The sequence below is a fragment of the Mobula birostris genome, chromosome 22 (genome assembly GCF_030028105.1).
Source record: "Mobula birostris isolate sMobBir1 chromosome 22, sMobBir1.hap1, whole genome shotgun sequence".
NCBI lineage: Eukaryota > Metazoa > Chordata > Chondrichthyes > Myliobatiformes > Myliobatidae > Mobula > Mobula birostris.
Genome location: NC_092391.1, coordinates 45,546,004 through 45,561,585, shown reverse-complemented (window position 1 = coordinate 45,561,585; position 15,582 = coordinate 45,546,004). Strand labels below are relative to the sequence as shown.

The 15,582-nt window shown below is 42.2% G+C and overlaps 1 protein-coding gene across 4 annotated transcripts in view; it reads right to left on the bottom strand.

Moving 5' to 3' along the window:
* Window positions 1-15,582, bottom strand: part of LOC140186392 (TNF receptor-associated factor 2-like) — a 70,620-nt gene that overhangs the window by 39,097 nt on the left and 15,941 nt on the right. For all 4 annotated transcript variants that reach the window (XM_072240612.1, XM_072240609.1, XM_072240610.1 and 1 more), the window contains exon 3: window positions 1,477-1,555. In XM_072240612.1, the coding sequence (XP_072096713.1) occupies window positions 1,477-1,555 (79 nt within the window). The remainder of the gene's footprint in view (window positions 1-1,476; window positions 1,556-15,582) is intronic.

Sequence of the window (15,582 nt, the reverse complement as noted above, 5' to 3'; positions counted from 1 at the left end):
AAAAGATCAATGTATGAAGAGCATTCGGCATTTGATGGCTTTCGGTCTTAATCCCTGGAGTTCAGAAGGGGATGTGGGCTATCTCATTGAAAACTAACTGAATATTGAAAGGCTTGAATAGAGTAGATGTAGAGTGTCTAGGACCAGAGGGCACTGTCTCAGAGTAAAAGGAACAGAGATGAAGAATTTCCTTAGCTACAGTGTGGTGAATCCGTGGACTTCATTGCCACAGACTGCCATGGAGGCCAAGTCATTGGGTAAACATATTTAAAGCGGATATGTTCTTGATTAATAAGGGTGTCAAAGGTTACTGGGAAGAGGAGAATGGAACTGAGAAGGAATCACAGATCAACCATAATTAAATGGTGGAGTATCCTTGACAGGCTGAATAACCTGATTTTGCTCCAATGTCTTACGGTTTCATGGATAGCAGTAAAGATTACCAACAGAATTTAGAGCACAGAATTGTAATAACCTAGATGTCAATGATTACATCACCTCTACAGGCAGAATCAATTGGAACTTCCAAAGGAAATTGGATAGATACTTGAGGGTAAATAATTTGGACGGCCACAAAGGAAGAGTGGAGAATGGGACTGACAGGATTGCTCTACAAGAAGCCATCATGCACAGGAAAGTGAGTGCCTCCTCTAATCCTGTAATGACTCCTTGAGTCTAGTTTTCTCCATATACCGCAGTGGTAACACTTCTACATCCAGTCAGGCCCATGGTATGGACAGAGTGAGAGTAAGAGCATCAACAATGGATGGGCTGAACAGCTTGCCACAATTTTCACATTAATTGAATGACTGTTGAAAATTTCTACTCAGAGGATCAATGTAAACACACTAGCAAAGCCAACTAATTCTTGATATTTAAAGTTCATCCTTTCACCATCCTTCCTTCAGATATACCTCATTGTTCTTACACCACAATATAATCGTAATGTCCTCCACCCACTGGGACCAGAACTGCAGAGAGAACAACAGTCTTGGACCCTCCAGTAATCTATACCATTCTTAAACAGATCAGTAAACACCAGAGCTGTTCGGATGTTATTTAGTAAACATTTCACTACAGTATCAACAAAGTCTTGGTTCAGGAGATGATGGTTAAAATTCTTTCCATAAAGCTTTCCCCTTTTCCCAAATATTTGAACACAAAGGTCTTTTGCGTTCCCAATCCAATATGGATTGCGATTTTCTACCCCAAATAAAGAAGCTGTGGTCCATGATTGTCAGTGCATAGAACACAGTAATAACAGATTTCATCAATGTATTGGTGAGATGTGGGAGCTGTGGTGTGATCTGTTGTGTTTTCCCATTCTGTGGGAAATGGTTAGATGCTTAGAGTTAAAGATAGATGGGATCACTTATAAAGTATTTCTTTAATTCATGCCGAATTTATCTTGTGACCCTATATGGATATCTACAAATATCTTACAACATTCATTGCTGCTTGTTGGATTTGACTTACTGAATTAGCATCCAGAAGAGACAGCTGGTCTTCATAAATGTTCTCTTCAATGCAGGCTGCACACTTCTGTGGGCCAAGGCTGCAAATAAAGACACACAAATCAGCAGTCCAGATAAAACCACTTTGGAAAAGCCTCTCACCACTGGAGGCTTCTCTCCTGAGCCAGTGGACTATTGCTGGGATACAAACCAAGGCATCCTTTAATACAAACTGTTTTCATCACATGCAATGTCAATAGTTCTTCACAGGACAGCAAGGTAACTCTCTCCGAGAGGGGTTACTCTGGCGAAGTGTACGTGTAGGGTACTGAGTTCAATCAGTAAAAGTGTTGCTGCTCAGAAGGGTGCGGTGCACATTACACAGTGATAAGCTTACAATAACTTTATACTGATTTTTAAACATAATAAAATGCCCCAATACTTCATAGGAACTCAAAACAAAACAAAATTTGCCAGATCTGCTTTCTTTGGATGGAAGTTCAGAATAGTAGGTGACTTTAAGGAGAATCTCAAAGTCATATCCTAAGAAAACCACATATCTTGGAATCTAAGAAAAAAATTAGAAAGCAGAGACAGATTTAAAATCATGGATAAACCAGAGGCCAATGATGGAGCAACCTGGAAAGGCTGAGGGGCTGGAGGTGGCAGCTGGGACAGATCTGAAAACAAGGACAAAAAATTCAAATTCAATTTGATTTCAAACCAGCAAATGATGTTCATCAGAAACATACATGTAATGAGTATACAAGATTTATGCAATACAGGAGGCTATTTGGCCCATCAGGTACAATTCCATCTCTCCCATTCTTCTTCTCAGCATTCCTGCAACTTACCCTTACCATTAGTCTAAAGTAGCATCATTTTAAGTAGCTAAATAACTCATGAGCACATCTTCGACATGGCAGGAAGCTGAGCAAGCCGGAGGTAACCCATGGCATCACAAAGATCGACCCATGTACAATCAATCAACACTCAAAATCAGGATTGAACACAGGTTACTGGAGCAATGAGGCAGCAGACTGACTACTGAAATTCTAGAAATTGGAGGCCCTACCAAGTTGATGTGCATTTATTGCATTTATAAATGAAGATATGAGAGAGGGAGAGAGTTGGCATTTTGTGAAAGGAAAGAGTAGGTTTGCATATGGGCGCTGTGGGAGGAATCCTTTCTGCGCATGGGTGACCCCCCCCCCACTGGCCCACAGAAGAAATGGGGGAAAATTCGGTGATTAACTTGACTTAGTGATTCATGAGTTCGAGATGTTACTGACACGGCTGGCATTTATTGCCACTGAAAAAGTGATGAAGACCTGCTAGCCTAAACTAAAGCAGCCTATAAAGTGAAGGCATTTTCACACTGATGTTAGGTTTGCAACTGCAAGATTTACAGTTAATGATCATGAAGGAACAACTGCATAATTCCAAGTCACATGGGTAGGACCAATCAAAAAAAAAACTGAATTATTTCCGAATGTGAGAAACATTTTCAAAAACTTACAAAAGCTTAGAAGTACATTGAGCTTCAAGATATCTATGCTAACCACTATTTTTCTCTCAGCAGATCCATCATTATTAACGGAGAGGCTGTTGTCATCCTTGAGAAGATGCTGAGTTGTTTCCTCGAATTGCTGCAGACGAACAGGTTAAAAAAAAGCTGTGGGTGAATGTTCTGCAATTTTGAGAGTTCAGAATTGAATGTAAGTTATGTTCTCAAGCAATTCCAGTACTTGTACTTCTTGATGGTAGAGGTTTTGGGTTTGCAAGCTGCTGTAGTGAAACATGTCACAAGTGCTAAGTGTAAATTTGTTACTGGGGCAGGTATTTCAGCACACTCCTAACTTTGAGGCTGCAAATAGTAGGAAAATTATCTGGCATGGTTAGCGCATTGGCGGATTGATAGGAGGTAGCGAGAGGGAATAATAGGATCCTTTGCTGGTTGGCTGCCAGTAACTGGTGGTGTTCCGCAGGGTCGGTGCTGGGACTTCTTTTTATGCTGTACATCAATGATTTAGATGATGGAATAGATGGCTTTGTTGCCAAGTTTGCAGATGATATGAAGATTGGTGGAGGGGCAGGTAGTGTTGAGGAAATAGGAAGGCTGCAGAAGGACTTAGACAGATCAGAAGAATGGGCAAGAAAGTGGCAAGTGAAATACAATGTTGGAAAAGCATTTTGGTAGAAGAAATAAATGTGCAGACTACTTTCTAAACGGGGAGAAAATCCAAAAATCTGAAATGCAAAAGGACTTGAGAAACCTTGTGCAGAACCCCCTAAGGATTAACTTGCAGGTTGAGTCGGTGGTGCAGAAGGAAAATGCAATGTTAGCATTCTTTTCAAGAGGTCTAGAATACAAGAGCAAAGCTGTGATGCTGAGGCCTTATAAGACACCGGTGAGGCCTCATCTTGAATATTGTGAACAGTTTTGGGTTCATCTAAGAAAAGATATACTCGCATTGGATAGGGTTCAGAGGAGGTTCACAAGAATATTCTGGGAATGAAAGGGTTATCATACGAGATACGTTTGATAGCTCTGAATCTGTACTCCCTGGAACTTAGAAGGATGGGGGGAGGGGATCTCATTGAAACCATTCGATTGTCGAAACGTCTAGACAGAGTAGATGTGGAGAGGATGTTTCCCATGGTAAGGGAGTCTAGGACAAGAGGGCATAACCTCAGTATAGAGGGGCATCCATTTAAAACAGAGATGTGGAGAAATTTCTTTATCCAGAAGGTGGTGAACTTGTGGAATTTGTTACCACAGGCAGCTGTGGAGCCCAGGTCATTGAGTGTTTTAAGGCAGAGTTTGATAGGTTATTGATTGGACACGGCATCAAAGGCTACGGGGAGAAGGCTGGGGAGTGGGGCTAGGGAGGGGAAAAAAAGGATCAGCCATGACTGAATAACACAGCAGACTCGATGGGCCAAATGGCCTATTTCTGCTCCTATGTTTTAAAAAAAAAAGCTGGTGTATTAGCAGGTAAGTCACTCAGCTCAAATTATTCAATATTCAACCTGATCTTGTAGCTACAATATTTTGCGGCAGATCCAGTTAATTTCTGATCAAAAGTATTGATCAGAATGCTGATATTTGGGGAATTGGGAATATTCACGAGTCAGTAACTTTCTCAAGGTGGTCAGTATCTTGCACGTGTCTGGCATGTTCTTTGCCGTTCAACAGACCGTGCTTTCAGCATTGGAACACAATTGCCAGTATACTTAAGCTGTTAAATGATTTCTCTGTGTTGGTATTTTCTTAGACATTTTGCCTGGATGGAATGTACTCTGAGCTTCAGAGGGAAATGAAGGAGAAATTCCTGACGTGTTGGCCAATCTTCCAGTCATTTTTGGACACAGGGTGAAGCTAGTAATAACAGGCAAATTGGTTTAACTTCACTGGTGAGAGAAAATTGAGAAATAACATAAAGGACGAAAACAGATAAATGGAGTTAGTGCAGATTCTTTTTTGGGTCATTACACCTGCTTGTATTTTCTGACAAAAATAAGATGAATGAGCATAATGTTCTGCATAGAGATTTTCAAAACGCCTGTTAACAAAACTGAATCTTTGAAATAAAAACAACAATAACAGCGCTGTGGATATAAAAACCGGCTGATGAATACAACTCTGACAAATCACTTTTCATGCTGGCAGTAAATGGACCTTATCGTTTCTTGCAAAGACAAATGCTATTTAAATTTACAGTAACTTGGATATGAGGCACCTGAACAATTTTGAGATCTGCGAATGATAGGAAATTTGGGAGTACAGCAAAGAAGAAAAGAAAATAATACTATACACTTCATGAAGGCTCTGGGTAGAATCAGCATGTGTGATGGGAAAGTTAACGATAAATATTAGAATGAGAACATCAACCAAAGCTGAACAGTGCAATTTTTGAGGGAGCGTAAGAAAATTGAGGTGGCTGAAGGTGGTATCAAACCCTTAATTTTCTGAATATAATTAAAGAGGTGATCTTCAAGAGGTGTGATGACTGATCTTATAAAGATGTTAAGGTGATGGGGGAAGATTTATAGGGACCCGAGCAAAAACCTTTTCCCACGCAGAGGGTGTTGCATGTATGAAACAAACTGTCAAAGGAAGTGGTTGAGTCAGGTACGATAACAACATTTAAAAGACATTTGACAGGTACATGGAGAGGAAAGCTTTACAGGGACATGAGCCAAGTGCAAGCAAAAGGGACTCACTTCGTTGTGCATTTTGGGCAGCATGGACGTTAAGTCAAAGTGTCAGTTTCTGTGCTGTATGACTGTCCCTGGAGTAATGTTCTGCTTTTATAAAATATTAGATGAGTCCCAAATGGAAAAGTGTCTGATTTTGGGCATCATCCAGCAGTACGTAATTACTTCAATAGAAGTTCAAAAGAGAATTGATACCACTATTCTTATGAGGGATCTAGTTATATGGAAAGCTGGATAAAGTGGGTTATTTTCCTTGGAGCAGAGAAGATCATTTTAGATCACAAATGAAAAATTAGAAAAAAGTTTGCAACAGATGAAGTGAACATAATCAAAGAGAATCTCCATAAGAAATAGTTGTGATTTGAGAATTAACTATTGTACAGCGATTGAGTAGAATTTGGTAGATTGATGGAAACAGTTTCATTGACCACTTGAGCACATAGAAGACAAAGTTGCTGTGAGGTGAGGAAGGTAGGAAGTATACTCAGTGTCCACAAATATCTAATCATTCAATCATGTGGCTGCAATTCAAAGCATAAAAGAATGCTGATATAGTCAAGAGATTCAGTTGTTATTCAGACCTAATGTCAGAACGGGGAAGAAACGTGATCTAAGTGACTTTGATGGTGGAATGATTGTTGGTGTCAGACAGGCTGGCTTGAATATCTCAGAAACTGCTGAGCTCCTGGGATTTTCCAGTACAACAGTCTCAAGTTTACAGAGAATGGTGCGATAAACAAAAATATCCATTGAGCAGCAGTTCTGCGGACGAAAGTGCTTTGTGAATGACAGAGATCAGAGAAGAATGCCCAGATTGGTTCAAGCTGACAGGAAGGTGACAGTAACTTAATCACTCAATACAGCAGTGGTGTGCAGAAAAATATCTCCAAACGCACATGTTGAACTTCGAAGTGGATGGGCTACAGCAGCAGAAGACCACAAAGATACACTGATTAATAAAGTGGCCAGTGAGTACATGTTGCTTTTCAAATGAGCTGTGACAGACTGGGTGGGCAGGGGCTGTCCTCTGCAATGCACTACATTGTAATTCTGCTCACATTGTCTCAAAGAATGAGAAACACAAAGAAATAGCTTGTTTGGAACATAATATTCAATAAATATCCAACACCCACTGAAAACTCCTAAGAGTCATTGAGAAACTGCATGCATCAGAGCAGTGCCCTAAATCTGACACACAAGTTACTGCCCAGAAAGACAACACCAGACATGGGAGAAAAATAATACATTGAATAAAGGAACCATGGGCGACAAGTGAAGTGGAAAATCTAGTCAGGTAGAAGAAGGCAGCATACATGAAGTTTAGGAAGCAACGATCAGATGGGTCTATTGAGGAATATAGGGTAGCAAGAAAGGAGCTTAAGAAGGGGCTGAGAAGAGCAAGAAGGGGGCATGAGAAGGCCTTGGCGAGTAGGGTAAAGGAAAACCCCAAGGCATTCTTCAATTACGTGAAGAACAAAAGGATGACAGGAGTGAAGGTAGGACCGATTAGAGACAAAGGTGGGAAGATGTGCCTGGAGGCTGTGGAAGTGAGCAAGGTCCTCAATGAATATTTCTCTTCAGTATTCACCAATGAGAGGGAACTTGATGATGGTGAGGACAATATGAGTGAGGTTGATGTTCTGGAGCATGTTGATATTAAGGGAGAAGAGCTGTTGGAGTTGTTAAAATACATTAGGATGGATAAGTCCCTGGGGTCTGACAGAATATTCCCCAGGCTGCTCCACGAGGCGAAGGAAGAGATTGCTGAGCCTCTGGCTAGGATCTTTATGTCCTCATTGTCTACAGGAATGGTACCGGAGGATTGGAGGGAGGCGAATGCTGTCCCCTTGTTCAAAAAAGGTAGTAGGGATAGTCCAGGTAATTATAGATCAGTGAGTCTTACGTCTGTGGTGGGAAAGCTGTTGGAAAAGATTCTTAGAGATAGGATCTGTGGGCATTTAGAGAATCATGGTCTGATCAGGGACAGTCAGCATGGCTTTGTGAAGGGCAGATCGTGTCTAACAAGCCTGATAGAGTTCTTTGAGGAGGTGACCAGGCACATAGATGAGAGTAGTGCAGTGGATGTGATCTATACAGATTTTAGTAAGGCATTTGACAAGGTTCCACACAGTAGGCTTATTCAGAAAGTCAGAAGGCATGGGATTCAGGGAAGTTTGGCCAGGTGGATTCAGAATTGGCTTGCCTGCAGAAGGCAGAGGGTCGTGGTGGAAGGCGTACATTCAGATTGGAGGGTTGTGACTAGTGGTGTCTTACAAGGATCGGTTCTGGGACCTCTACTTTTCATGATTTTTATTAACGACCTGGATATGGGGGTAAGAAGGGTGGGTTGGCTAGTTTGCAGATGACACAAAGGTTGGTGGTGTTGTAGATAGTGCAGAGGATTGTCAAAGATTGCAGAGAGACATTGATAGGTTGCAGAAGTGGGCTCAGAAGTGGCAGATGGAGTTCAACCCGGAGAAGTGTGAGGTGGTACACTTTGGAAGGACAAACCCCAAGACAGAGTACAAAGTAGAATGGCAGGATACTTGGTAGTGCGGAGGAGCAGAGGGATCTGGGGGTACATGTCCACAGATCCCTGAAAGTTGCCTCACAAGTAGATAGGTAGTTAAGAAAGCTTATGGGGTGTTAGCTTTCATAAGTCGAGGGATAGAGTTTAAGAGTCACGATGTAATGATGCAGCTCTATAAAACTCTGGTTAGGCCACACTTGGAGTACTGTGTCCAGTTCTGGTTGCCTCAGGATGTGGAAGCATTGGAAAGGGTACAGAGGAGATTTACCAGGATGTTGCCTGGTTTAGAGAGTATGGATTATGATCAGAGATTAAGGGAGCTAGGGCTTTACTCTTTGGAGAGGAGGAGGATGAGAGGAGACATGATAGAGGTATACAAGATATTAAGAGGAATAGATATAGAGTGGATAGCCAGCGCCTCTTCCCCAGGGCACCACTGCTCAATACAAGGGGACGTGGCTTTAAGGTAAGGGGTGGGAAGTTCAAGAAGATAGTAGAGGAAGGTTTTTTTACTCAGAGAGTGGCTGGTGTGTGGAATGCACTGCCTGAGTCAGTGGTGGAGGAAGATACACTAGTAAAATTTAAGAGACTACTATACAGGTATATGGAGGAATTTAAGGTGGAGGGTTATATGGGAGGCAGGATTTGAGGGTTGGCACAACCATGTGGGCCGAAGGGCCTGTACTGTGCTGTACTTTTCTATATTCTATGTTCTATGATCCCCAGTGTATCAGATTAGGTCCTATTTACATAGATTATAAGTGTGGAAATTAAAATGGCTTCTAGTTCCCCAAGACTTAGGATAAAAGGAAATATTTGACCAGGTGTTATCATCAGACTAGTGACCACTTACTTCTTCCATTTATGGAATATGAGAGGAAATCAGAGTCCTTGAAAAAGCACAAGACGTAGGAGTTAAATTTCGGCCCAAAACGTCGACTGTACTTTCTTTCCATAAATGCTACCTGGCCTGCTGAGTTCCTCCAGCATTTTGTGTGTGATGTTTGGAGTTAAATTAAGTCATTCAGCCCACCAAACCTACTCTGACATTCAATCATGGCTGATTTATTTTCCCCGTCAACCCCGTTCTCCTGCCTTCTCCCTGTAGTCTTTGCTATTCTTACTAATTAAGTGCCTATCAACCACCGCTTTAAATGTACTCAATGACTTGGCCTCCACAGCCATATGTGGCAATAAATTCCACAGATTCACCACCCCCTGGCTAAAGAAATTTCTTCTCGTCTTCATTCTAAAAAGATATCCTTATACTCTGAGGTTGTCCCTTTGGTCTGAGACTCTCCCACTATAGGAAATATTCTCTCTACATCCAGTCTCTCGAGCCTTTTAATATTCAGTTAGTTTTAATTAGGTCCCCCCCCCAAATCTGCTAAACTCCAGCAAGTACAGGCCGAGCCATAAATGCTCCTCATATATTAACACTTCCATTCGGGGAATCATTCTCATAGTCCATCTGATGCAGGCAACTTTTCCACAATCAGACCTATCAGCTTTCCAAGCACCTTCTCCTTTGCAAAAGTGACTACACTCACTTCTACTACACCCTAACACTCAAATTTCTGGTGTCTTCCACAGTGAAGAATGACGCAAAATACTTATTTAGTTCATCTGCCATTTCTTTGTATTCCATTACTCCTACTCCAGTGTAATTTTCCAGCAGTCTGATGTCCACTTTTGTTCTCCTTTACTCTTTATATATCTGAAAAAACTTTTGGTGTCACCTTTCATATCATTGGCTAGCTTATTTTCATATTTTTTACATCTTACTTTTTAGTTACCTTCTGTAGGTTTTTAAAGCTTCCAAATCCTCTAGCTTCCCACTATTTTTTGCTATACTATATGCCCTCTTTTGCTTTTCCACTGCCTTTGACTTTCTTTGCCTGTTACAGTTGTCTCATCCTACCTTTAGAATGGTGCTTAAGGATGAACTGATTCTGCATCTTCTGAATTACTCCAGACACTCTAGTCATTGCTGTTCTACCATCATCCCCTTCCAATCAATTTTAGCTCCTCTCTTACTTTACCTATAACTTTCCAAGCTGTTGAACCCACCTTGTACTATTTAGTTTAAAGCCCTGTCTAGTCATGCAGTTATCCAGGTCCCTGGTCCCAGCATGGTTCATGCTGAGCTTGTCCCATTGAGATAGTTCCCTCCTTCCCAATAGTGGTGCCAATGGCTCATAAAGTCAAACCTGCTTCTCCAATACCAATCTTTGAGCCACACATATAACTATCTGATCTCATTAACCCTGTGCCAAATTGTACATGGCTGTGGTAACGGGGAGAATATGCAAACTCCACATAGACAGCACTACAGGCCAGTATCAAACCCAGAAATGTGGAACTGTGAGCAGCACCACCAACTGCAATGAGCCTCCAGCAAATTCTTAACCAAGCTCATGGGGGTTGATGAGCATGCAAGGGAAAGTAAATTTCAGACCCGCAAGGAATTAAAAAGGGGAATGGGACTGATGGAACTTTTCTGCTAGGAAATGGAAAGAATCTGATGGGTTGAATGGCCTCCAACCGTGCCTCTGGTTCTTGGTCAATCTTTATTACAGCTAATTGTTATTAACAATCTACATAGTCATAGCCATACTTTATTGATCCCGAGGGAAATTGTTATTATAGTTGCACCATAAATAATTAAATAGTAATAAAGCCATAAATAATTAAATAGTAATATGTAAATTATGCCAGGAAATAAGTCTAGGACCAGCTTATTGGCTCAGGGTGTCTGACCCTCCAAGGGAGGAGTTGTAAGGTTTGATGGCCACAGGCAGGAATGACTTCCTATGACGCTCAGTGTTGTATCTCGGTGGAATGAGTCTCTGGCTGAACGTACTCCTGTGCCCAGCCAGTCCATTATGTAGTGGATGGGAGACATTGTCCAAGATGGCATGCAACTTGGACAGCATCCTCTTTTCAGACACCACCATCAGAGTGTCCAGTTCCATCCCCACAACATCACTGGCCTACGAATGAGTTTGTTGATTCTGTTGGTGTCTGCTACCCTCAGCCTGCTGCCCCAGCACACAACAGCAGACATAATAGCACTGGCCGTCACAGACTTGTAGAACATCCTCAGCATCGTCCAACGGATGTTAAAGGACCTCAGTCTCCTCAGGAAATAGAGACGGCTCTGACCCTTCTTGTAGACAGTCTCAGTGTTCTTTGAGTCCAGTTTATTGTCAACATGTGGGACCATATTGAATTCATTCGGACACATTCACAGACACTTCCTTTACTGCCTACGAAGCTATCAGCAATAAAATTGTGCAATATCAAGGTGCTGATTACAGGCTTACCTTATAGTTTAATTATTTCCTAAATTATCTATCAGAGTATAAGTGTCTCTTTGTAGCTTCGCTGTATACAAAGCTGGTTAAGGACTAGAAATGGATATTAAGCACAAGAAGCTGGATGTTAAAAAACAATGGAAGAAGTTGAAATACATGTCAAACTGTCCTTCCCTACTACTAGTTTGAAGTAAGCCCAAAATGAGAGAGCGTGTGGTCAAAAGTTCAACCAGTGAAAACTAAACCAGAAAGCAAAAATAACATCATATGAAATGACTGATCCGACTGTAATTTCAATTCCCATTTATGAAAGGTAACCTTTCATGCCTTTACTGTACAAGAATGTATCTACTTCAGCTTACAAATATTCAAAGATCGTTTTCACTGGCCCTTGAGGAAGTATTGCAAGGACTAGCAACTGAGAAAAATAAATGCCTTACCCCTGTCTTAATCCCCCTCTCATTCTGAGCTGCAGTCTTAATCCTGTGTAACCTCATAAAACAACAAAAATAGAAACACGAGATTCTACAGATGCTGGAAATCCAGAGTAACACACACAAAAGGCTGTTGGAACTCAGCAAGTCAGGCAGCCCGTATGGGAATAAGTAAATAGCACATGCTTCAGGCGGGACTCTGCTTTAGGACTGGAAAGGAAGGGGGAGGCCACTAGAATAAAAAGATTGAGGAAGGGGAAGTAAGACTAGCTAGAAGGTGATAGGCAAAGCCAGGTGGGAGGGAAAGGTAAAGAGCTGGAGAAGAAGGAATCTGATAGGACAGGAGAGTGGACCATGGAAAAAAGGGAAGGAGGGACACCAGGGGGAGGTGATAGGCAGGTGAAAAAAGGTAAGAGGCCAGAGGGGGAATAGAAGAGGGAAGGGGAAGGGCAAAAAACGTTACAGGAAGGAGAAATCTATATTCATGCCATCAGGTCGTAGACCACTTAGACAGAACATAGGTGTGCTCCTCCACCCTAAGAGTGGCCTCATTGTGGAAAAAGACAATGGGGATAGGAATTAAGATGGTCGGCCATCAGAATATTCCGCTTTTGGCAGTGCTCTACAAAGCAGTCCCCAAACTTACTTCAGGTCTCATCAACATAGAGGAGGCTGCATTGGGAGCACAGATACAATAGATGACCCTAACAGATTTTTTTGTCTCCTACCTCTAATACCAAAGAGTCAGAGAGGGGGCATGTTGATGCTCAGTGTGAGAATACAGAACTGTTGAGAAGCTGAATATTCCACTCCAGTTTGTACACAAAACTAAAGTAACAAGCCTTGCCATCAACTTCTGCTATGGAGTCAGGATAGTTTGCCCAAAGGCTTACCCATGGTATACCAGGCTTGGAGCAGGTGGAAAAAAAGGGCTGGGTCAAGGCGAGGCAATGAAGTAAACAAAAGATCGAAACTTGAAATCTGGGATTGACAACTCAATGGAACAAATGTTGGACATAGGAACAGAAGCCTGTACCATTATTCAGTTTTCTGCAATTGACCTCCTGCCTATAGCCAATTTTGACTGTACAGTTCTTGACTTCCAAAAATTTGTGCAGGGAGAGGGGTATTTCAGGGCTGATGCTCTTGTTGCATTTTGTGCAGGGAGGGGAGTTTGGGGTTTGATGATTGTGTTGCTGGTTTTTTTCTCAGTTTCATGGCTATCAGGAGAAGAATAATCTCAGAGTTGTATTCTTTAATAATAAATGAACCTTTGAACTAGAGTTTCGAAGTTATAGAGGGAGGTTGACCACACCATCAATACTATCATCCCTTCAAGACTAATCAACAAGCTCCAAAACTTAGGCATCAATACCTCCTTGTGCAACTGGATCCTCGACTTCCTCACTTGCAGACCCCAGTCAGTTTGGATTGGCCACGTCTCCTCCACAATCACCATCAGCACAGGCGCACCAAGAGGCTGTATGGTTAGCCCCCTGCTCTACTGGCTTAACACCCATGACTTTATGGCTAAACATAGCTCCAATGCCATATTTAAATTTGCTGATGACACCACTGTCATTAGCTGAATCAAAGGTGGTGATGAATCAGCATATAGGAGGGAGATTGAAGATCTGGCTGAGTGGTGCCACAACAACCTCTTACTCAATGTCAGCAAGATCAAGGAGCTGGTTATACTTTATAACTTTATTGTCACCAAACAGTTGGTACTAGAATGTACAATCATCACAGCAATATTTGATTCTGCGCTTCCCACTCCCTGGATTACAAATATTAAATATTAGAAATAGTAAAAATTTGTAAATATTAAAAATTTAAATTATAAATCATAAATAGAAAATAGAAAAATGGTAAGTAAGGTAGTGCAAAAAAACCAAGAGGCAGGTCCGGATATTTGGAGGGCACGGCCCAGATCCGGGTCAGGATCCGTTCAGCAGTCTTATCACAGTTGGAAAGAAGCCGTTCCCAAATCTGGCCATACGAGTCTTCAAGCTCCTGAGCCTTCTCCCGGAGGCTGGTTGGCTGGGTGGGTTGTGTCCTTGATTATCCTGGCAGCACTGCTCCAACAGCGTGCTGTGTAAAGTGAGTCCACGGACGGAAGATTGGTTTGTGTGATGTGCTGCGCTGTGTTCACAATCTTCTGCAGCTTCTTCCGGTCTTGGACAGGACAACTTCCATACCAGGTTGTGATGCACCCTAGAAGAATGCTTTCTACGGTGCATCTATAAAAATTAGTGAGGGTTTTAGGGGACAGGCCAAATTTATTTAGTTTTCTCAGGAAGTAAAGGCACTGGTGGGCCTTCTTGGCAGTGAACTCTGCTTGGTTGGACCAAGTCAGGTCATTTGTGATATTGACCCTGAGGAACTTAAAGCTTTTGACCTGTTCCACTTGTGCACCACCGATGTAAATTGGGTCGTGCGGTCCGCTATTCCTTCTGAAGTCAATAACCAATTCCTTCGTCTTGCTGATGTTGAGGGATAGGTTATTGCCTTCAGGAGGACGACGGAGGTCAGCCCTTATCAGGGGATCAGAGCATTTCGGGGGCTCTGTCCTGGGTTCAGCACGCAAGTGCCATTGCAAAGAAAGCACAGCAGTGCCTCTACTTTCTGAGAAGTTTACACAGATTCAGCATGTTGTCTAAAAAACTGACAAACTACTGTAGGTGTACAGTTGAGAGTATACTGACTGGTTGCATCATGGCCTGACATGGGAACACCAATGCCCTTGAATAGAAAAGCCAACAAACAGTCGTGGATACAGCCCAGTCCATCATAGATAAAGCTCTCCCCACCACTGAGCACACTTACAAGAAGTGCTATTGCAGGAAAGCAGCATCCGTCATCAAGGACCCCCACCATCCAGGCCATGCTCTTCGTGCTGCTGCCATCAGGAAGAAGCTACGTGAGCCTCAAGTCCCCAGGTTACCACCAGGTTCAGGAACAGTTATTATCCCTCAGGCTCTTGAGCCGGAGGAGATAACTATACTCAACACAAAACTGTACAACCTATGGACTCACTTTTAACGACCCTACGACTCGTGTTCTCGATATTTATTGCTTATGTATTTATTTATGACTTTTTCTCTTTTTGTATTTACACAGTTTGTTGCCTTTGCACATCGTTTGTTTGCCCACGTTTGCTGCGTGCTTTTTTATTGATTTTATTCTTTTTCTTTCTATTTACTGTGAATGCCCGCAAGAAAGTGAATCTCAGGGGACGTGGTCAAGGCGGGTATAATTGCAACACTTAACAGGCATTTGGATGGGTTTACAAGACGAATGCAGAGCAACTGGGATGAGCAAGAAGGATACTGTAGTCAGCATGGTCTAGTCAGGCCAAAGGACCTGTTTTCATGTTGTATTACTCTACTATTCTACACATGTTTGTACTGTCCACTCGACTTTAAACATTTTTGTAGCTGGCACCTTCATCCAATTTCTTTCTTCATAAACAAACAAAAAATCCCATTTCAACACACACAAAATGCTGGAGGAACGTAGCAGGCCAGGAATATCAGTCCTGATGAAGGGTCTTGGCCCAAAACATCGATTGTGCTTTTCTCCCCCCACAGATGCTGCCTGGCCTGCTGAGTTCCTCCAGCATT